Source organism: Myxine glutinosa, chromosome 4 (genome assembly GCF_964187855.1).
Source record: "Myxine glutinosa chromosome 4, kmMyxGlut1.1, whole genome shotgun sequence".
Classification (NCBI taxonomy): Eukaryota; Metazoa; Chordata; class Myxini; order Myxiniformes; family Myxinidae; genus Myxine; species Myxine glutinosa.
This window is the reverse complement of record NC_136264.1, coordinates 153427361-153452453: the sequence shown is the minus strand read 5'-3', so window position 1 is coordinate 153452453 and position 25093 is coordinate 153427361. Positions and strand designations below refer to the sequence as shown.

General features: G+C 43.9%; 1 protein-coding gene across 1 annotated transcript in view; it reads left to right on the top strand.

Annotated features, from left to right (window-relative positions):
* The window catches only part of PPAT (phosphoribosyl pyrophosphate amidotransferase), a 98392-nt gene that overhangs the window by 7543 nt on the left and 65756 nt on the right, over positions 1 to 25093 (top strand). Inside the window, exon 2 of the mRNA XM_068113870.2 lies at positions 9326 to 9392. Within this exon, the coding sequence (XP_067969971.1) occupies positions 9326 to 9392 (67 nt within the window). The remainder of the gene's footprint in view (positions 1 to 9325; positions 9393 to 25093) is intronic.

Here is a 25093-nt window from a genome sequence, read left to right as displayed (position 1 = left end):
AGGAAGATTTGTGTCAGATCAAGAAAGAATAATTCTGGGAATAAGGAGAATAGACCCGACACGCTCACCACTGAGCATCTGCGCTTCAAGAAGATGATTAGTCAACTTGGTTAAGGTGCACCATGTTCCATTATGGTGGTCATTGCGAGGATAGAGATTCTGCAACAGCATGATGGGGAGTGTTAACCTTCAGTGACATATCTTGCGGTGGCAGCCCTCCCCTCCCCTCATCCCCTACTCCACCCCAACTTTATTCTCCAACCCCCCCCCCCCCCCAAACTTTCTCCCCCCCACCAAACCTAATGTTTCATGCAATGGTAGATGACCCCACCCCCTCCACTCAACCTCCAACTCTCTCTCCACCCCCACCCCCAATTTTCTTCTCCACCTCCCAACTTTCTCCCTCTCCCCACAACACCCAACCCCAGGAAATTAGTTGTGGCTTGCTAGCAGTCATAAGCACACCGCTCCTCATCGAGTCATGAATAATACACCGCTTTAATCTCGTAACTTTGCAGTCACCACAAAGTGTTATGATTAATGATTACTATTATTATTGAAGTTGTGATATTATTATTATTATTATGAAAATCGTATTGCTGTATGAAACTGAAGCTAACTCGTTTCTTCCCATGGTAAAGGCCCTTGGCCTTGTTGGCCATGGGAGAGGACCTTCATTTTGGTGGTGAAAAGGCAATGGAGTGCTTCATTTGGGCCTTAAACAGGACAGAGTATAAGCAACAGGAAGTCCAGAATGCTGCACGGATCAAAGTGAGGTCGAAGCCATATACGTAGTTTCGTTGGAAGGCCCGTGACCAGTATCCTTTTGATATTTGATGATAATTTCAACAATCATTTTAATTTTAACAATTTAAAAATAATAATTTTAACACACACACAGTTTATGCTTCACACTGAATGGAAAACATAAAGGTAGGGTATGGCGATTGTGAATATGACTAGTTTGACGATGTGTTAGGCCAGAAATGCATTAAAATCCAAATGGCGGTGGGTGGAGTCATCCGTCCTACGCCATAATGATGTCCCAGATATAATGGTGTAGTGTGACAAACAGACAGACAGAAAATTGCTGCTACTTTATTATATAGATTACGAGCTGAATGCACCCGGCGTTGCCCGGGTTCTTTCTGAATGAATTTAATCTTCTGTACATTGGTCTGACGCGAGCCCAGTATCAGTTCATGCTCAACGATTCCTTGTTCTTTCTTCTGTCGGGCCCCGCGAGAGAGAATTTTGAAAGCATGTGTTGCAATCAGTGAGATATTCCTATTAAGTGCATAAGTTGTACTTCAAGAGGATTTTGAAAGAAGAAGAAGATTTATTGCGAAATGGGCCCATCCCGGCCGAGGCGGCCTCGCCACCTAACCGATAACCTTCCCGGGGCCCGTCCCGACATTTTCTGTTTCATAGGTTTCCTCCTATCTTTCACCGTTCACGAGATTAGCGGGCGCAGACAAACAAGCAAACAAGCAAACAAGCAAATGAAAAATCGGTCAGAGACCGAGGACTTGCCGAAATGTACTTTTTTTTATCGGCCATTTTGGACAAATATGGCGGCCGAACCACGTGACCGATGACGTCATCATTATTTGTTTTCTAAACTAATTTATTCCTTGATGATGCTCAAGAAATTTCATCTTGATCGGATGAAGTTTTGTACTTGTCAAATTATGACGTCATAATTGAGGCACCAATGACATCATCATTAACATATTTTATTCCCCATGGAGAGTTCTTTACAATGAGCCATGTCTCAATTTTTTCTATTCAGCACTTTCGGAGATATAGAGGTGCAAAGTTTTTCGGTTTTTCCAAGATGGCAGCCGAACCACGTGACCGATGACGTCGTCATCATTTTTTTTTCTCCACCAGCTTATGCCGTCATGTCGCTCAAGAAATTGCATCTTGATTGGATGAAGTTTTGTACTTTTCGAATTATCAAATTATGATGCCATAATGGAGGCCTTGGGCCGAGAGTTAAAAATTGGGCACAGTCTATTCCAGGGCAAGACAAATATATGTGTAATGTTTGGCGATTCTACGTGCAACGGTGTAGACGTAGTACTGCGAATAAACAGACAGACAAACAGATGAAAAATCGGTCAGAGACCGAGGACTTGCCGGAATGTACTTTTTTATCGGCCATTTAGGACAAATATGGCGGCCGAACCACGTGACCGATGACGTCATCATTATTTGTTTTCTAAACTAATTTATTCCTTGATGATGCTCAAGAAATTCATCTTGATCGGATGAAGTTTTGTACTTGTCGAATTATGACGTCATAATGGAGGCACCTATGACCATCAATAACATATTTTATTCCCCATGGAGAGTTCTTTACAATGAGCCATGTCTCAATTTTTTTCTATTCAGCACTTTTGGAGATATAGAGGTGCTACGTTTTTCGGTTTTTCCAAGATGGCGGCCGAACCACGTCATCGGTGACGCCATCAATTGGGCACAGTCTATTCCAGGGCAAGACAAATATGTGTGCAAAGTTTGGCGATTCTACGTGCAACGGTGTGGACGTAGTACTGCGAACAAACAGACAGACAAACCAACCGATCAACATACTTGCTGGAATCTTTTCCGGCAAGTAACAAACAAAAACTTTATTTTATGTCTATACGAGCCGAAAGCACCTGGCGTTGCCCGGGTTCTTTTTGAATGAATTTACAACTATAATTCAGCTTTTACTCGCGGCCGTAGAAGATTGACTACTATAATTCAGCTCTGCTTTTAATTGCGAAATGGGACCAGCCTGGCCAAAGCGGCTTCGACCGGCCTCGCCACCTTGCCTATAACCTTCCCGGGGCCCGTCCCGACATTTTTGGTTCTTTTTGAATGAATTTACTGCTATAATTCAGCTTTTACTCTTGGCTGTAGAAGATTGACTACTATAATCAGCTCAGCCTTTAATTGTGAAATGGGCCCAGCCTGGCCGATGCCACCCAGCCTATAACCTTCCCCGGGCCCGTCCCGACATTTTTTGTTGTAGAGGTTTCCTCCTATCTTTCACTGTTCAGGAGATTAGCGCGTGCAAACAAACAAACAAACAAAAACTTTCTTTTATATATATAGATAAATAAATATAATATAATATAATAATAATACAATAATAATAAATAATAATAATAATATTATAATAGAAGAAGAAGATTATAGATTATTATTACTTAATATTGTTACGGATCCGGGGGACGGCACTACCGTTAGCAAGGGGGGTTTAATCCCCTTGTCTTGTTAAGCTGGCCGTCCGACCGGTCCTGGGGGTATGACGTCACGCCCGGTCAGCGCTGAATAGGGTAGTAGGCCGATTCGTCCTATGACCTAAGTACCAGTGCCTTCCGGTACGCAAGGAAATACTCCCGCCCGAGCCGCAGCGTAATAGATGGATTGCGCCGAGCGAAGCGAGCTGCGACACGGGCCGTTAACAAAAGACTAAACCTGATTATAAGCGGTTCTGCCGAAATCGCGCCACAGGTACTCAATCAGGAAATCACTAAAGCGATCGGATGAGAATGAAACCAAAAGGGTAAGAAATAACAGACATTTATTAATTATTGACAAAACCAAAGAAACCAAAGGAGAAACGAAAGCAATATACAGAAGAAGAAGGAGAGGACACAGCGCAATTCTTAAACACTCTTACTTATACCCAAGGACAAGACACACAGAACAAACTCACGTACACTCATGGGGTTTTCAGGCAGGAATGGCGGGAAGGATGAGAAGGGCAGACGGTCCAAAGAACTGGTGGGCAGGGAGGTTCGGGAATCACGGCACGCCATTGGTGGCCCACGTGAGCGTCACGCTCCGGTGCAGTGCCGAAAACCCGGTCGTCAGTGCTGGTTGGTATCGCGTCTCTTTCTCTGGTGCTCCTTGCTCATCCGTCTCCAACACCGTGGCTCTTGAAACTCCTCCCGCGTCTCTCTGGTGGGGGCCTCGCGCCAAGGGTTTTATAACCACGCCTTGGAACCCTCTCGAACCTACCAGACGTTTCTGGCCACGCCCTTGGAACCCTCTCGAACTCTCTAGATGTTTCTTGCCACGCCCTATCAAGCCATGCCCACCGAGCCCTGGTTGGTCGTTAGGGGCTCTCTGGCTCCACCTTTGATGACGAGGTGGTGCTCGGTGGCGGCTCCTCCCTTCTTCTCCGATCCTGGCCTTGTGGGCAATGGAGTTTTGGCGCGAAGAAAACAGCTCAACTGTTTCCGGCAGCGAACGCTGCCTTACCGCTACTGCACTTGAAGAGCGGGAGACGATTGGGGAAAATTGAAAGGGGAACTATCTTATTTGATTGATGCAATGTAGAGTCGACTATTGGAAACACAGCCTTACCTGAAACACATGCTAATGACATAACTATTGAGAGGTCCTATGGTTCGCTACATGTTGTACAGGGACTAACTAAGGTGCAATTTTTAATTAACAGCCAATTAAGGGGACATGTACACAGGGGTCATTTATAAGGGAATTTACTACTAAATTTACATGTGAAGGTTCTAAAAACTGTAACAATATTTTTTGGGGGGGGGGGGGGGGGGGAGAAGAGGAGAGACCACTAAACCAAGAAACTTAACTTCACAGGTCACATAATAACACTGTATGGGCAAGTGGAAAGCAGAATCTTCAGTACAGAATCAAATTTAATCAAAATCGTCCATCCACAACTTTTTGAGATATCCTGCTATACATGATTTCAAGTCATGAAATCCAGTGCGTAAACTCCAAGGGTGATTGGCCCAATGGCTTCATGACCATCTTGGATTTTATCCATTGAATGTGTGTAATATTGGACACAATCACATGTCCACTCAAGTTTCTGGAGGAGGGGACTGTACCACCTTGTGGACCAAGGTAAAAGTCCTTACTCTTTGGCCGATTCACCTCTTATGTTTGCAAAACCTAAACTTTTGGACAGATTGAACGAAAGCAAACACTTCCTTATTTATTTTTGACCATTGCATAAAGATCTGCAGACTGCTGGGACCTGGCCCAGCACTGGGTTTGCAATTGACAGTGGATTAAAACCATTTCAAAGTCTTGCATAACCAAACCAGCAGAGAAGGAGTGCAAGAGACCTGCTATGGGGCACTCTTCCCAATACCTCAACCAACGAAGGGTTGACCTCGGGCCCAGTACATTATTAACCTCAAGTAAGCTGGAAATGTTATTGTACATGGATACTATATAGACCCTTCCAAACCTTGCAAAACAGAGCAAATAGCAATAATCAATACAAATGAAGGCTTTTCTTTGTCCAAAAGACAAAGCCAGTGTTCTTGCTCGATCTAATATAAATTGCTCATGTCGCGAACAAAGGAAATATTGCACAATGCATTGTCCAAGGATTGTAATAAGACTGGTCTGAGTGGGTTATAATTTCTTTGATAGACCAAATACTATTCGCCAATGCTTTCGAGGTAATTTTGTAATCTCTGTTATTACAAAAACAGGAGGTTTGTTGTTACCGAATCAGAATCTCTGAAGGCAATATTTCCTGGGAGAGTTTAAGGCCAAATGAAGTGCTCCATTGCCATCATATAGTCTAGCATCTACGAGTAGTCTGGATCATCTCGTCTAGCTTCGGACCACTGATTAGTGTGTTGGCAACTAATTAATTTATGGCTATATAAGGGGTTGTAAATTTGCCAAATGTCTAAAAGATGAAATTTCTTTACTAAACCATTCAACAGTTTCGTCTGCTCAGGATGAGTTTCTGCCCTATTGGGATCGTGCCTTGGATTCCAAAATATAATTTAAATTTCTTAGTTACTAATATTATGTGGCAGTGTAAGTCGATATATTTTGGGCAAGACTATTTTGATAGTAAAACATCCTGGCTGTACTTTTAGGCAAAGCATAGACATTTAATAAAATTAATTTTATTGCTGTAAAAAAATTTGCAAGAAGCAAAGTAACCATCTATTGTATTCTGGAAATGAGGACTAAGCAAAAAAAGAAAAAAAAGAAGCAACTCCCACAGTTTAAACAACAGGAACAATTCCTTCAGCTCTTATTCAAATTGGCTTCAGAATGTAGGTGTAGCATGGATTTGTTGCAAATAAATGATGTAATATTTTTGATTATTAAGTAACTTCCTTTTTCAAGTAATGAAGAAGTCTGATATGCCACAAGGGGGTCGGAATGTATTTCGGATGGCCATTAGGAGAGCGCTCTGTTTATTCTATCCGAAACGTGAGCCAACCCTTCGTGTGACCTTTGGTCACCTGCTTCAGAAAAGCACGTGAGGAATGTAGCAAGTCTTGCCTCGCAAATCCCTCTTAAGGTCTACATAATAGCACTGTATGGGCAAGTGGAAAGCTGAATCTTCTTTAACCAGAGTAGACCAGAAAAATCACAATACAGAATCAAATTTAATTAAAAAATCGTCCATCCACAACTTTTTGAGATATCCTGCTATACAGTACATCGTTTTGGCCCTATCTCCCAATGGTGAAGAATCACTTAAAAAAATTATACTAGCTGGATCTGGATCTGGATCTTCACCAAAATCGAATTGAATCATCCTTGTCACACCCAACCTGTCCACCAAGTTTGGTCCAAATCTGTCCACAACCTTTTGAGATATCGTGCTATTTATCATTTTTGGCCCAATCACCCAATGGTGTAGAATCATTTTAAAAATTATAGTAGCCGGATCCGAATCTGGATCTTCACCAAAATCTAATCATTTCTTCTTTGTCGCATATGCTACCTCTCTGCCAAAATCCGTCCACAATTTTTTGAGATATCTTGTTCACAGACAAACAAACAAACCAACAATAAATATGTCATGCACAGCACGATACTTGTGAAATCCCTAAAAGAGGTTGTTGGCCTATATTGACCTCAAAAAGTTGGGCGTTGAATTCAGTGACAAGATATGCAAATTGTCTTCAAATTTTAAGTTCATCGTATGAAAATTGACAATTTTAGAAATTCGGCCTATGCTGACCTTTTGGCCTATGTTGACCTCAAAAATAGTTGGTGGTTGGTTTCAGTAAGCTGATATGCAAATCCTATTCAGATTTCAAGTCGATCGGATGAAAATCGAGGATTTTAGAAATTGGAAAAAAGTGGTTGACTTTGGCTTATGTTGACCTTTTGGCCGATGTTGACCTCAAAAATACTTGGTTGCATTCAGTGACCAGATATGCAAATCCTCTGAAAATTTCAAGTCAATCGGATGAAAATTGAGGATTTTAGAAAAAAAATTCTTTAAAATGTTTTTTGGGATTTTAGAAATTTGGTTTCAGTAAGCTTGAATGCAAATCCTCTTAAAATTTCAAGTCTATCAGATGAAAATTGTGGATTTTAGAAAATCGACAAAGTTGGTGACCTTTGGCCTATGTTGACCTTTTGACCCCAAAAACAATATGATTCTTGCTTATGACAAACGCTACCATTTGGTGAAGTTTCATGAAGATTGGTTGAAAATTGTGACCTGTAGGTGACTGACAGATGAAAAATCACTCGTAGAGCGACACATGGCAAAAGAGAACAAAGTAGAATGGCACTCGGTGGAGCATCCTTTTGACCTCACAAATTATAATTGGTGGTTGAATTATGTGACCTGATATGCAAATCGTCTTCAAATTAAGTTAATCGGATGAAAATTGTCAGTTTTAGAAATTTGGCTTATGTTGACCTTTTTAGCCTATGTTGACCTCAAAAATAGTTGGTGGTTGGTTTCAGTAAGCTGATATGCAAATCCTATTGCATTTCATGTCAATCGGATGGAAATTGATTTTAGAAATTTGAAAGAAGTGGTTGACCTTTTGGCGTATGTTGATCTTGTGACCTATGTTCTCAAAAATAGTTGGTGGATTAATTAAGTTCGCTGATATGCAGATCCTATTCAAATTTCAAGTCAATCAGGTGAAAATTGTGGATTTTAGAAATTCGAGAAAAAGTGGTTGACCTTTGGCCTATATTTATTTACCTTTTGACCTCAAAAATATCTAGGATATTGTCAGACCACGAACTCTACCATTTGGAGAAGATCTGTTTAAAATTGTGACCTGTCGCCAAGTATAAGTGAGTACACATACACATACACATACACACACATACACACACATATACACACACACACAGGAGATCAACATGTCAAAAAATGTATTTTTGTGAAGTGACAAACAGACAGACAGAATAACGCACAAGACCAACCAATATACTTGAAAAATCTTTCGCACGTAACAGACAGACACGGTAAAAAACATAACTTTCATCCTCCTTTGGTGGAGGGAAAAATGCCAGCAACACTGAAAAAATATATATTGTTTTAGAGTTGCATTGAAATAACGTATTGATGAAATTGAATAACTTTTACATCAATAACTATGCACTACTTCGTTTTTGGTTAATTTATTTTCTGGCCGTGCATTGCGTGATGCTTTTTATATTTCATTTTTTTTCTCCCTTCCCTGCATGTAACTTGGCGACCAGTCAGTCGTTGATGTCGATCTATACTCTACTGTTCTGTATCAGCTGGCAGGATGGCCTAGACTCTTGAGGTCTTCGGCAGACGGCTTCTGTCTTCGGCTTCGGCTTCTGATATTCTTCCATTTATAATGGCTCGAACCGCGGATTGCTAAACCGCTCGGCAAATACCATCTTGTCCGTGGTTCGAGCGGTACTTGTCTCCCTGTTTTGCGAAGGGATTGATAAAGGTATTCGCGATAATACCTGGACCAATAACCCTGATCAATCCCACGCCGCAAAAGAGCGTTACAAGTACCAGGACCGGTCGGACGGCCAGCTTAACAGGACAAGGGGATTAACCCCCCCTTGCTAACGGGAGTGCCGTCCCCCGGATCCGTAACAATTGATAACAATAACGTTACCTCTAACCTCACCTCTAAGTGAGTGAGTCTAACCTCTAAGTATAACCTCACCTCTAACTTGTCTAGACTGGGTTCGGATCTCGACCAAGCTAGAAACTGTCATTCCGGTGTTTCACAGGAATGGTGATTCATCAGTGTGTGTGTGTCGTCCCTCCGATGGACGTTAAATTGGGCTTTCCTTCTACTGGCTTTAGTTGGTGGACGTTACAGATCCCATAGTGTTCTTCATGAAGAGAAGTCGAGTTATTGCCAGCACCATGTGCATGTACAAATCCCTGCCCTATCTACTGCTGGGAGGCAATGTCAAACAATCCAACATAATCCTTGTCAATGAACTGCTTCGGCAGCACCTACATTCTGTAACAGAGTACACTGCATCAGAATTAGAATTCTGTGAATATATAATGCCGCCTCCTATCTTTAACCCCTAATTTCTTTTTATTTTCTAGGGGACAAGAGAGTGTGGGGATGGTGACTAGCAATGGGGAATCTCCTTCTAAGTTCTTCGTTCACAAGGTACTTGGTTTACTATTGGTTGTAAAGAACATGTGAAACTTGTGATGGTAAATATTGTTATGTCGGTGGGTAGAGGAATATCTAGATCCAGGTAGATCTGCATAGGTAGGTGCTCGACTGATGTGATAGGGAATCTAGATGTAATTTCTGTAGCCCGAATGTCGGATTAAGCTTGTATCTTGGTCCCCGCAATGAGGGGACGGGGCATGCTAATTAGTACAGGGATTATGGGTAAAATTCCCTTGTGCGTCGTTCCCTCGGTGAGCATCCCAGTGTCCCTTATGGCAATACATCCCATAGACCCATGGTTCTTAACCTGTGTTCGACCGAACCCCAGGGGTTCAGTGAGCCAGTCTCAGGGGTTCGGCGGAGGTCCTCCGAAACGCATTGCAATTTTTTTTTTCTTTTTTTAGTTTTGTATCAATTTTGAATCGATGTGTAATTACGCTTATTATTAATACTAGGGAATGCCCGTACTATATATATATATCTAAAAGTATATCCCCCCCCCTCTATTTACATGCAATGGTTTGGTCCAAAGCGAACGGCTTGCGAGTACGGTGACAATCCCCCCCCTCTATTTACATGAAATGGTTTGGTCCAAAGCGAACGGCTTGCGAGTACGGTGACAATCCCCCCCCCTCTATTTACATGAAATGGTTTGGTCCAAAGCGAACGGCTTGCGAGTACGGTGACAATCCCCCCCCCCCCCCTCTATTTACATGAAATGGTTTGGTCCAAAGCTAACGGCTTGGCGCTTGCGGAGTTTGGTAAAGAAATCGCCATCGCGTGCACAAATGCGCAGGAAAGCGAATGAATCGCAAATTAGTTTTAATTAGTTTTAAAACATAGTTTAACGCCCGAGCGAGTTTAACGCAATCGCAAATCGCATCGCAACGCGAAAGAATCGCAAATTAGTTTTAATTAGTGTATTATTAATATTATTATTATTTTACTATGTATTTCATGAACGAATGGAAATGTTATTTGTAATTGTATTCCCATCCCATTCATGGTTTCTCTGGTCTGTGTTTAAGATAAGTTGTTTCACACTGACTGTAGTAAGTTGAATCAATGAGCAACTTGCTAATTATTCTGTTGATGGTGCTTACTTGCTTACTCACTTACTGGATTTTGGACTTTGCAGGTGTTCGGAAATTCAAGTGAATAGCCTCGATTAGCTTGCCGTGTGCCGTGCGTCATTGGTCGCGCCTTACTTTGGAGTTACTGATTAATTGAAAAGTAAGTTGGAAATGTTTGTGGATATGCAGGGTGGGTTCAGAGTTATATTAAAGTCAAAAGTGGATGGTGATTATAAAATATGATTGAATTACTCAGAAAATTAGGTGGAGGTGATATAACTCCTTTGGTCGCAATTCAAAACTAACAATTCACAGTTTTCTATGTAATATTATAATGGGATTTGAGGTGACATAGAGTTGAGTAGATAATAAATCCCATCATCATAACTATAAATTATGTTTTCTTCTCTAAAATTTCTGTTTTCAGAGGGGTAGGTACTGATTAAATTTAAGCATGTTCCTTTTTTAATTTTTGTCATATAATTATTTGCCCGAACTCGATTAAGATCAGTTTGTTACTTTTTTTTTTTTTTGCAGTATCTCTGCAAGGACGTAGTACGTATGAAGTTGCATACCTGATTGCAAAGCAGGGCAAACCGCACACCGTTGGTGAGACACTCATCAAACCGGCTGCGTTGAAGATGGCCGACATCATGCTGGGAAAAGCTGCTGAAAACAAGTTGTCTCTCGTTCCACTCTCAAATGACACCATCAGATGCAGAATTGACGACATGAGCGACGACATCCTCGCCCAGGTAGTTGCAGATTTAGTCACGAGCCCGACGAAATTCAGCCTTCAGCTCGACGAGACCACCGACGTTTCGAATTTGAGCCAGCTCATCTTATTTGTGCGTTATGTCAAAGGAGACGAGATCAAGGAAGACACTCTGTTCTGCAAGCCTCTCACAACAACGACGAAGGCAGCTGACGTGAAGAAGCTTGTGGACGACTTCTTCAGAAGCAACGGCCTCTCGTGGAACATGGTGTCTGCAGTTTGCTCGGACGGAGCTCCAGCCATGCTGGGATGTAACTCAGGTTTTGGAGCGCTGGTGAAGGCCGATGCGCCACACATCATCGTCACGCACTGCATCCTGCACAGACACGTGCAGGCATAAAAAACCCTGCCTCCAAAACTGGCCAATGTTCTTAAAATCGTCATTGAAACTGTGAATTACATGCGAAGCCGTGCTCTGAATCATCGCATCTTCAAAGAGCTGTGCAATGAAATTGGCTCTGAATTCGAAGTCCTTCTCTACCACTCTAACGTTCGATGATTATCATGAGGGAAGGTAGTGAGCCGTGTATTTGCCTTTCGTGTAGAATTAGCCCTGTTTTTGCGAGAACACCAGCATTGCCATGCAACGCACTTCCAAGAGTCAGAGTTCATCCTCGCCTTGGCGTACTTGGCTGACATCTTCGATGCACTCAATCATCTCAATTGCCAGATGCAGGGATGATGCAGCGGTGGTGGTGAATGTCATCGAATCTGAAGAAAAGCTGAGCGCTTTCCGAAAGAAGTTACCGTTGTGGAGGCAGCGAACAGAGAACTACAACTTCGCGAACTTTTCGCTACTGGATGAGTGCGTGAGCGGGATCGAAGATGAGTCTGAAATTGGAGGCACTGCTGTACTGGGGGAGCTGAAGCAAGCGATTGCCACGCACTTGGATGAGCTAGGAAAGTCATTCGACGGCTACTTCCCCGACCAAGAGCAATACCCAGCATGGGTGCGGCAGCCGTTTACTTTCGATGTTGCAACGGCAGATGTCAATGACCAATACCTCGACGACCTCATCGAACTTCAGCAGAGCCAGACTCAACAACAACTCTTCGGCACAACAACGCTCAACGTTTTGGTGCCGCCAAATGGAAGGGTATCCTCACATCACTAAAATTGCCCTTGAGATCCCCACGCCGTTCGTTACAACGTATCTCTGCGAGCATGCGTTTTCAAAACTGGTGGACATTAAAACAAAGAAAAGGAGCAGGCTTGCATGCGAAAATGATTTGAGGGTGGCCCTTGCCAAAACAAAACTACGCATTTCCCAGATCGCCTCCCTAAAAGAAGAACAGAAAATGCATTAATATGCAATTCTTCTTAATTTTTTGGTCAAATTTGAGGGGTTCCGTGAGTGTTCGGTGGGTTTCGTTAGGGTTTGGCGCCTTTAAAAAGGTTAAGAACCACTGCCATAGACATTAGATGGGCCCATTAGCGCACCACACATTAAATAAATTCCCCGCCGCCACAATGACTTTGGAAGAACCAACAAGCAATAGCCACGTCCAGGAGAACGTGTGATTGGTTGGGGTAAGAAGCTGGCCACCGATTGGTGAAAGGAAGGTGGAAGCGGCACACTGATTGCCAATCAGTGCGGAAGGTGCAAAACGACTACATAGAAGCAGGTCACTGATTGGAGGACAAGCGCCGGTGACGTCAGAAGGCAGGAAAGACCACAAATAAACGAGGCACTGGTTGGGGGAGAGAAAGGGCTGACGTCACACCGCGAGTGACAAAACGACTCGCTCGCTGGCATTTTCTCTCTTCCCTGGGGCTCTTGGCTGTCTCTTCGCTCTCTCTTCTCTTCGCTTCTCTTCCCTTGGCCTCTTGCTCCTGACTGTCCTTTCGCGCTGGGCTTTCCCTTGCTCCGGACCTGGTGGAGGAATGAGCAGTTCGAAAGACGGTGGAGAGAAGGAATGCCGTCGATTCTCTGCCTTGCGTTGGTGTGCGAACGACGAGCGGGGCCTGCGTTGGAGCGCTGACGAGCGGGCGCGCCGAGGGCCGCTCCGCGCTGGGGACCGGGCGGTTCGCGCCGACCGGAGCTGCGTCGGACGACGCGCTCGAACATCGATCTGACGCTGCACTGCCAGACATGAGCTCGCATTCACAAATACATGACGGGACATTTATTTTATTCATTCTCCCTTTGTCTCGTATTTGAAATCTGAGTGGGGACGTCCCAATTTAGAATTAGTTCTTCCGTCACGTTTCTTTGTATCGGGTTCTATAAAATAAACCTGTTTATTTTTTTTTATTTTTTTTGTAGACAGAATCGAGGCTCGTGAAAGAGCTAACATTTATTTCACAAACAAATCAAACAGACAAACAAAATATATAAAAAGAGGGAGTGGAAGACAAGATGGGGAGAGAAGGGGAAGCACACAAACACAACATTTGAGAGCAGGGAGATGTGTGGGAGGGAGAGGGCTTGGGGGGAGGAGGCGTGGGAAGGGGGAGGGGGGGTGGGAGAAGTATCAAACACAAGGACACCTAGGACTTCCAGGACAGATGTTGGTATTTCAAAAAAGTGGATTTGGGGTGAAATTAGCGGTGGTAGAAAAGATCAAGGTTTTGGATGGGGGAAGATAAGAGATGGTGGTGAACAGCTGTTTTCAAGACCTGGAGGGTGGAGTGGGATTGAAGATGACCATAGGGAAAATAGGGAAAAACACAGGAGGCAATCACATACTGGGAGAACTAGGCTTAGACCCTACCACCCCCATGTGGTGACACGTAAAATATCTTAAGCTCAGAGTTTTTTTTTACTTAAATACATCGAGATTGGCTTCCTACTCGCACGTGGTCCATGCTACCCTACAGAGTGCTATCTCCACGATGGTATATCATCCTCTATCCCTACAAATGCAACAATATCTACCATTCACTGATCAACAGTGTGAAGAATTGGTGATCAGCAATTGCAGTATAATTGTGGAAGAAATTGCCATGGCCACACGCATATCAAATATTTATATTATCTTGCAGACTGATCTCGGTGTCAAAAGTTTCTGCACACTGCCACATATGCTTGCAGCCAACCAAAAAAAAGAGAAGATTCTCCATGTTTCAGAATACGAGGGTTCTCCATGTCTCAAAACATGCAGAGCGTGGCAGATGAAACCTGGATGCCTTTCAATCCAGAAACCAAAAGGCAGTTGGCATATCGTGGAAGCAAGCGGACACCACCACCAAATGCTTTTTTTGTGCCAGCAACGAGAAGATTATGTTGGTAATGATTCATGGTCAACAAGAGAATAGCCAAGAAGATTATGGTGGTCATCTTTTTCATAGCACCATTCTGAATTTGTTCCAAATTGGACAACTGTTACTGGTAAAAGTTCTCCAGTCGCTCAATAGACCCCCTTCATTGTGGAGGAAACTAGTTCCTCAACTGCACATCACTCCAACTTTATTTTGGCCAGAATATTAAATTGGAAAAATGTTCCTTCCAGAGAGAGAAAATTGATCAATCTCTTGCAGCTTCCAACTGACATTCCAACATTCTTCCTCCCCATTTTTTTTTTTTTTTTGTATACAAGATCGAGGCTCGTGAAAGAGCCAACATTAATCACACAAAAAGGCAACCGACACACAAAACACAAAATAAGGGGAGCGGAACACAAGATGGGGAGAGAGGGGGAAGGTTTTGGATGGGGGAAGATAAGAGATGGTGGTGAACAGCTGATTTAAAGACCTGGAGAGTGGAGTGGGATTGAAGAGAGTGAGGGAGTTTGTTCCAGAGGTGGGAGAAAAGAGGAATGAAGGAGTGAAGGTGAGCAGAGAGTCTTGATTTTGGCAGTTTAACCATAAGAGGGTTGCAGGCAGATCTTGTGCGACCTGTCGGAATATTTGGGGGACAGAGCCCAGAGAGAGCTGGGGGGGGGGGGGGGGCAAGGCCAGAGAGGAGTCGGTAGAAGACGGAAGGACCACCAACCTGCCTGTGGTGAGTGAGTGAAAGGCCCTTGGAGTTAGCTTCTTCGTGGGAGATTCCAATGATTCTGAACGCTTTGGTTTCAACAGCGTGAAGACGAGCTAGGTGTGAGGCAGGAGCACCAGCCCAGAGGGGAGAGCAGTATTCCATTGAGCTGCGGATGAAAGCCTTGTATGTGGTGAGGAGCTCAGGTGTGCCAAGGAAGGGCTTCGCACGACGGAGGATGCCCAGTCGGCGACTGGCTTTGGAGGCCAGATTTGAAATGTTGTTTTCCCAGGAAATATCATGGCAGATAGTGAGACTCAAAAGCTTGAGTCACGGAACTTCTTGGAGAGGATTATTCAGAAAGTGGATGGGAGGGTTGTCCAGTCGGTCTTTTCGGAGAGACATCGTAAGAGTGTGAGATTTGTCAGGATTGAAAGACATGTTCCACTTGTTTGCCCAGTCTGTGATTTTGTCCAGGTCTGCAGAGAGTGAGGAGGCTGCAGACTTTCGCCACTTCTTCTTGTTCCTTCTTCCACCCGTGATACCTAGTCAAATCCGTCATTGATCGTCACCTCGGAGTTAAAGCCTGTTTGGCCATCCGCGATCCCACGGTATTAACCGAGGGCAATCGCGCGACAATATGTATACTACATTTGGATGAGCTAATCACTCTTCATGCAGTGCATTTCAAGCTTTGAAATTTTATCGTTAACAATTGCTATAATTTCCTCTTTGTATGGTAAATTGCATGCTGCAAGACATTCCAGACTTGCACAAATTAGTGGATATCTCCCAAAAATTTTTTGCCTCATAATCTGTCAATGTTGAAATCTTTAAAAAAAAAAAGTATTTTATTTTATTATGCCTCCACCGACGAAGTCGTGGGATGCATTGTTTTCGGGTTGTCCGTCTGGCTGTCCATCCGTGATAGGTTTTTGTTACCACGATAACTGAAGAACGGCTGAAGAGATCTAAGTCAAACTTTGTGCAGGTATGTATAATGAGGTAAAGATAAACTGATTAGATTTTGGGTTCACCAGGTCAAAGGCCAGAGGTCATATTCGGTTAAAAATTCTGTTACTGAGTTAACTTGTGAACCAGTGATGGGATTTTGACCAAACTTGGTACAAGTGTATATATATTTCGCTCCTGCTGGCATGGCTCTGCGGTACTCCGCCGCAAGGCTTCTCCTGCTTAAAACCCGCTCCACCCCATCATGCATCTCTGCAATCAAATCGAATGGACTCCTGCGTCGACCCAGGTACATTCACCGTGGCTCCGGTCGTAAGTTTGTTTATTTACAATCAGGTCACTCCATCCCCATCCTTTGGTCGGCTCAGCGCACTCCCACTCATCGTCCCAACACACCTGGTCACAACAATGCACAAAATCGCACCTCCTGTCTGCGAACCCTGGCCAAATCACCTGGATTCATACCCGCCGTACAAAACAACATCAAGCTCACCCTGTTCAATACCCGGTCCCTCAACAACAAATGCCTCATCCTGAACGACTACATCCTGGAAAATAAACTGGACTTTCGCTGTCTCACTGAGACCTGGCAACAACCACTGGACTACTACACGCTCAACCTCACCACACCCAATGGATATTCTTACATCAATAAACCACGCTCGGAGGGCCGAGGTGGTGGAATTGCCGTTATTCACCGACAAGACATCAAGACCAACCTCATCTCCATCTCATCTGCTCCATCATTTGAACACCTGGCTTTTAAACTCTCTGGTCACACACAGTCAGTCATGGCTGTTGTCTACCGCCCTCCCAAACCACACCCATCATTCCTGTCTGACTTCTCCTACTTTCTGACCCAGCTATGTTCCCTCTCCCCCTCAATCCTCCTCCTTGGTGATTTCAATATCCACATGGACTCCACTGACTCCACGCTAACCACTGACTTCACTGATTTACTCACCTGCTTTAACCTCACTCAACATGTCAACTTTCCTACCCATAACCGTGGTCACATTTTGGACCTTGTCTGCTCTACTGGGCTAATTTTGCACCATCTCTCTGGCTCCGACCTCACTCTCTCTGACCACCTAGCCATCACTCTGACCATCAACATCCCCACCCCAGCACCAAGGCATTATCGCACTATCAACTTCCGTAAGCTAAACGCTCTTTCACCTACCTCATTCTCATCGACCCTCTCTGAAAAAATGTCCACTTCTCCCTTCGTTGACCTCCACACCCCTTCTGACCTCACTGACTACTACAACCACACTCTCTCCTCCTGCCTTGACCAACTTGCGCCTATAAAAACCAAAACAGTTTCTTTCACCCATTCTGCTCCCTGGTTTACCCCTGAACTCCGCCTGATGAAAACTCGTGCTCGCCAACTTGAAAGACTCCGCAATAAAACAGGTCTCACAGTTCACTCCCAGGCCTACAAGGACCACATACAACACTATAAAGATGCCCTCTCCCGCGCCCGCTCCGCCTACTACTCTCAAATTATCCACTCTGGCTCCGGAAACCCAAAAGCACTCTTCTCTACAATAAACAAACTCCTCAGCCCCCTGAACACCACCACCCAGTCATTCACAATAGACAACTGCATCTCCTTCCTTTCATTCTTCCAACGCAAAATTGAAAACATCTACAACAGCTTGACCACCGCCGCACCCGCTCCCCCTCAAACCACCTGCCCCCCCTTATCCTGCCATCCCCTGTCTCAATTCTCCCCAGTCTCCCCTACTGACCTCTCTGAACTCCTCATCGGAATGAAAACTGCCACCTGCACTCTTGACCCCATCCCCTCCAGCTTTGTCAAGGCCTCCCTTCCTGCTCTCTCTCCACTTATCATTGCAACAATAAACTCCTCCCTGTCTACAGGCATCGTCCCACCATCCCTCAAAATTGCTGCTGTTACCCCCATTCTGAAAAAACCTGGACTAAACCCTGACACCCTAAATAACTTCAGACCCATCTCCAACCTACCCTTTCTGTCAAAGGTTTTGGAACGCGCTGTAGCCACTCAACTCAAACATCACCTCTCTGCCAATAACCTGTATGAAACATTCCAATCCGGATTCTGCTCCAACCACAGTACTGAAACTGCTCTCCTCAAAATCACCAACGACCTTCTCCTCTCCTCTGACGCTGGCAACCTCAACGTTCTCATCCTCCTCGACCTCAGCGCCGCCTTTGACACCATCGATCACACCATCCTCCTCACCCGACTTGAAACCACCTTTAACATTACCGGCACTGCCCTCTCTTGGATTAAATCATACCTCTCTGACAGACGTCAGTTCATCTCCATCAATAACTGCAAATCCCCCACTGCTCCCCTCTCCCAAGGTGTCCCCCAAGGTTCAGTTCTTGGCCCCCTCCTCTTCATCCTTTACCTGTCCCCCCTCGGTCACTTAATCCGCCGTCATGGTCTCCAATTCCACTGCTTCGCCGATGACATCCAGCTTTTCATCTCCACCAAGTCCATCTCCACCGCCACTCACTCTATCCTGACAAACTGCATCACTGAAATAAAATCCTGGCTTCAAATCAACTTCCTCAAACTTAACTGTGATAAATCTGAAATAATCATCATTGGCCCAAAAACGCTCACCAAGTCCACCCATAACTTTGCCCTCAACATCGACGGTTTCCCAGTATCCACCTCCCCTCACATCCGGAATCTTGGCATCATCTTTGACCAAACCCTCTCCTTCGACAAATACACTAAACAGATCACAAAGACAGCCTTCTTTCACCTGAAAAACATCGCCCGTCTCCGTCCATCCCTCTCCTCCGTGGCTGCAGAAACCCTCATCCACGCCTTCATCACTTCCCGTCTGGACTACTGCAATAGCCTCCTTTATGGTTCACCCTCAACAATCACCAATAAACTCCAATACATTCAGAACTCCGCTGCCCGTCTACTCACCCATTCCCGGACCCGTGACCACATCACCCCCGTCCTTTGCAAGCTTCACTGGCTCCCCATCTCCCAGAGAATCCAGTACAAAATCCTCCTCTTGACCTACAAAGCCCTCCATAACCTGGCCCCATCCTACCTGGCTAACCTCCTCTCCAGACACACTCCCACCCGCAACCTCCGCTCTGCTGGTACCAACCTCCTGACCCCCCCCATCCGGACCAAATTTAGATCCTGGGGGGACAGGGCCTTCTCCATCGCTGCTCCCACCCTCTGGAACTCGCTACCTCACACCATCAGAGACTCCTCCTCACTCACCACATTAAAAACATCACTCAAGACCCACCTGTTCAACACTGCATTCAACATTTAACCCACAGCATCTAACCCCTGACTATCTCCTCTCCTTCTCCCTCCTTTGTGCTTTGAATATTTCCCTATTGATTCTTCTTTTTTTGCAATTGTTTTTATGTTTTGTAATGCATTATGTTTTGCACTCTGTCAAAGCGTCTTTGGGCTTCCTGAAAAGCGCTATATAAAATAAATGCATTATTATTATTATTATTATTATATATTGTTACGGATCTCGGTTTCGGCACTCCCCTTACCGAGGGGGGCTTAATCCCCTCGTCTATCACACGGGCCATCCGAATCCTAGAAGGTATCGCGCTCCTTTGCGGGGGGTGAGGTTGACCAGGGTGACTGGTCAATGGAGTCCCAGATACCTTCGCCAACCTCGCCGCAAAGCAGGGCGCTACTTCTGCTTGAACCGCGGATATGATGGTAATTGCCGAGCGGTTTAGCAATCCACGATCCGAGCCGTTAGCAAAAAGACTAATCCGACTCCGAGCGTTGGCCGAATCATGCCACAGGTACTCAATTGAGAAGGGACTAAAGCGATCGGGGGAAGAAGAAACCAAAGTAAAGGAAGAACAGATATTTATTAATTATGTACATGAAATGAAGAGGAAACGAAAGGAGGGCATTTACAAGGAGAGGAAGAAGCAGTTACACAGGGCAGCCTTAAAACAGTCTTATATTACCATACGCCCATGACAAACAGACAGACTTACACGGATAGGGAATGGCAGGAAGGAATGGCTGGAAGGAGGAGAAGGTCCAGGCAGGCTGGCAGGGAAGGAAGGTCCAGGTAGATGCACAGCGTCGAGGTCCGCTCCGGTCCACGCTCCGGGCTTTAGGCGAAACCCGGCGGCAGCTGCACGTATTAGTTTCACGCGGTCGGACAATGTGAATATATGGCGATATTGTTGTTAACGGACCCACTGTCCTGCCTCACGATTCAGCGTGTTCTCCTCTTGCACCTCGGACCTTCGCACTCATCTCTCCTCTCTCTCTCTCTCTCATGAAGCAGTCCCTCGCAACCGCTTTTATTGTGCGTTGTTGTATCAAGCCGCCGGCTCCTATGACACGCCTACCGGTCGGCTCACCTCGGCCCTGGTTGGCCGGCAAGGGCTCGCTGGCTCCACATCTGATGGTGAGTTGACGTGCCACACCTTGTTCTTGTGTCCCGCCCCCTTTCTCCTCGGCCTGAGACCGCATGTTCAATGGCAGCTTGGGGCCATCAATCAAACCAAGACAAGGGGCAGCGAACGCTGCCCTACTGCTACTGCACTTTGAAGAGCGGGAGATGATCGGGGAAATTGAAGGGGCCTATCTTATTTGATTAATGCAACGCAGATTCAACTAATGGGAACAGATCCTTAACTAAAACACATAATAATGAGATAACTACAGAGAGGTCCTATGGTGCTCTACGTGTTGTACATGGACTAACTAGGGTGCGATCTTTAATAAAGCCAAATAATGGGGATATTTACAGGGGATCATTTATAAGGGAACATTTACTAACATTTACAAAGTGAAGGTTCTAAAAACCGTAACAATATTATGATGAAAAAGATGAACAAATCAGATTTTTGCATCAAAGTCAAAGGTCAGAGGTCATACCAGGTAAAAACGTGATGCATGAGAACAACTGAAGGGATTTAAATTAAACTTGATACAAGTATTATAATGATGTAATAATGTGGGCATAGGAATATCGGTCGACATCGCGACATCGAAGAATGCCGTTCTAATTTTCTTTTACTTTTTTGTTCAATGCAGGTAGGCATCATGCTTTGGTGATGAGTCATGCATGTAGTGATATCTTGTACGAGAGAAAAAACTGAGTCTATTTGAGATGATAAATGAGTAATAACGATAAAACTCTTCTGTAGGTCCGACCCTCACTTTTTTTCTTCTTTTTTTTCTTTTTGGGCAGACTGGTACCTCGCCATACCCACCAACTATTTATTTCCCTCTCTTCCTTGTATTCCCAAACCATCTCCACATGGATTGTCCCTATCCCTCCTTTAAATACCCATGCTACCTTCACCTCTTTTCATCAGGGCTGGATTAACTTTTTGTGGGCCTGGTGCCAAACAAATTTATTGGCTCCCATTTGGGGAATCATTGCAAAAAAAAAAAAAAAGTGTGTGGCACAACAACCTCATAGTTGCATTATTGAAGATAGCTGTGTAAATTAAAACTAATTTCCCCATAATAAATAGTGGAAGAGGCAGCGGTGCTGGAGTGATAGGTTTTCGTTACCGTGATGACTTTACAACGGCCAAAGGGATCATAGTCAAACTTGGCACAGGTATGTATAATGAGGTAAAGATTAACTGATTCGATTTTAGGGTCATGAGGGCAAAGGTCAGAGGTCATGTTTGGTAAAAATACTGTTACCGTGATAACTTGTGAACCAGTGATGCAATTTTGACCACATTTGGGACACTTATGTAGAATTATGTAAAGATGAACTGACCAGATTTTGGGGTCAAGAGGTCAAAGTCTGTAATAGGTCTATAACTTGAGAACAGCTAAAGTGATCGAATTCAAACTTAGTACAAGCATGTATAATGATGTAAAGATTAAGTGATTATATTTTGGGGTCAAATCTGTAATAGGTCTATAACTTGAAAATGGATGAAGTAATCTAATTCATACTTGGTACAGGTATGTATGATGTTGTAAAGATTAAGTGATTAGATTTTTAGGTCAATGGTCAAATCTCTAATAGGTCTATAACTTGAGAATGGGTGAAGTGATCCAATTCAAATTTGGTACAGATATGTATAATGATGTTAAGATTAACTGATTAGATTTTGGGTTCAAGAGATCAATGGTTAAAGGTCAAAGTCTGTAATAGGTCTATAACTCGAGAATGGCTGAAGGGATCTGATTCAAACTTGGTACAGATATGTATAATGATGTAAAGATGAACTGATTTGGCCTTGGCGGTGCTGAGGTCAAAGGTCAGAGGTAATGTCAGGTAAAAATGTGAACTTGTGAACAGCTGAAGGGATTTAAATTAAAAATTGGTACAGGTATGTATAAAGATGTAAACATGAACTGATTAAAGTTTGGGGTCAATATGTCAGAGGTAATGTCAGGTAAAAATGTGCTAACTTGGGCACAGCTGATTTGATTTTAAATCAAACTTGATACAAGTATTATAATGATGTAATAATGTGGGCGGAGGCATATCATTCGACGTTGTGACGTGGAGGAGTGCCGTTCTCGTTCATTTTAAATTGTATGTTTTTTAAAAAGCAGAATTAAATTCGCTACATATTTATTGAAATGTATCACAATGTGTACATTAAAAAAAAATCTTGGTCATAATGGGCTCCTTCTGATTGTAGGCCTCGTGCCGAGGCGCCATTGGGGCAATTGTAAACTCTTCCTGCTTTTCAGCGGTTTATGATTGCTTTACAAATATGTCCTGCTTCCACCCAGTGAAAGGCAATCTATGGTCGAATATACCGACAATCCTGATCCTTTGTTTTCGGATTTTAAATCTTGAGTTGGTTCACCATTTTATAATCTTTGCATTATTACCTCCGCCACCGAAGTTGGACGGAGGTTATGTTTTCACCCCTGTCTCTGTCTGTGAGCAGAATATCTCAGTTGTGGATGGATTCAGGCAAAATTTGATGGACAGGTTGGGAATGTGACAAAGCCGAATTGATTAGATTTTGGTAAAGAACTGGATCCGGATCCAGATACTACAATTCTTTAAGTGTTCAACATTGAGAGACGTGGCCAAAACGATACATAGCAAGATATCTCAAAAAGTTATGGATGGATTTGGCCGAACATTTGTGGACATGTTGGGTGTGTGACCAGGACGAAATGTTTCAATTTTGGTGAAGATCCGAATCCAGAAACGAGAATGTTAAATTTTTTAAGTGATTCTCCACCACTGAGATGGGGGCCAAAAACGATATGTATGTAGCATGATATTTCAAAACGTTGTGGATGGATTATGACAATTTGTTGTACTAGGGCATGCCCGTACTATATATATATCTAAAATTATATCCCCCCCCTCTATTTACATGAAATGGTTTGGTCCATTCGCAAAGCCAAAGCGAACGGCTTGCGAGTACGGTGACAATCCCCCCCCTCTATTTACATGAAATGGTTTGGTCCAAAGCGAACGGCTTGCGAGTACGGTGACAATCCCCCCCCTCTATTTACATGAAATGGTTTGGTCCAAAGCGAACGGCTTGCGGAGTTTGGTAAAGAAATCGCCATAGCTCGGTAACTACTTCTCCGATTAATATGAAACCTTGAAAAGGCACATCCTCGGGTCCCCAGCAATATACCTGGCAAGTTTCAAGTATATCGGACCCGTGGTTGTCGAGAAACAGTCGTCACAGACAAACACACAGACACACAGACATTCACACAGAGATTACTGGAATTATAGATAGATGATTTGGGTAGATGACAAGAACAAGCTCATTAGATTTTTCGTTAAGGTCCGGATCCAGATCCAACCCATCGGTGGGATATACAACGTAAACTGTTCAGCCTGGCAGAGCCAATGCGCTCTACTGGGTGCCGTTCTAGGTTGTTTGTTTCGCATTTTGGCTGATTTGTAATTCGCATCTCACCTCCAAGTGGCAATTTTTCACAAATATCTGGCTTCCTGATGCTAGCATGGGTTACATCAGCACGATTCTGCTCCAGGCCTTACTGCAAACTTTATTCAAACATTGATACAAGAGTTGAATTTCTGACATGGTAAGAGAGATTACCTTTGATATTAAGGATGAATTTGATTGAATGTGGCACCTATGAGTCATGGTGAAACTGAATTCAATGGGTATCAGAGGAAAAACGATTCGGTGGCAGAAATCATTCCTGGGCATAAAGGAAGATGCTTGTTTTGGTTGGAGGCCAATCATCTCAGCCCCTTGACATCACTGCAGCTGTTATTCAAAGAATAATCCAAAGCTTAACTTGAGTTGCTTTATCACCGATCTACCTTTCATCATAGTATCAGGTGGGGCTGTTCATTCATGCACATTGTTCAGCTCTATTCACAAATTCCTCAGATATGGAGGCAGGCCATGCCCATATGCATCAAGGCTTGGCAGGTTTTCAGCCAAATCTGGATATTTTCAGCCAACGGATGAGAGTTGTCCCAGCTGTATATCCCATGAGGCGTGATTGTCCATTCTTATATAGCCAGCACTCCCGCACCCTGCTGCATCGGTCTTGCACATGCATTGTCGATGTCCTGGCTGTGCGCACCTGTGGACCTGCCAGAGTTTTAAAAAGCCCTTGTTGGAGGATATCTGGGAACAGATGTAGAACAGGCATTTGTGTAATGTGATTGATGGTGTGGAAGAACAAAGCAGGTGATTTAAGATGAAAGGTAGACGGCAGTTGGGATAAAGAGACAGATGCGAGGATAGAGGGTGGAAGGAAATCTAACTATACATACGATCTGGTCGCTGCTTATTAGGGTCATACTGACATTTGTTAGGACTATCACATAATTAACTCCCCTAAGTCACTTTTGTACCAATATTATTCTGTAGAAAACAGGCCAATAATCTACAATTTGAATACTTCTTATTTGTGAGCTGCTTTCAACACAGTTGACCATAATCTTTAACATCAACTGTCTTCAATGCTGTTTTGTTTCTTTTCAACCTGCTTTTGAT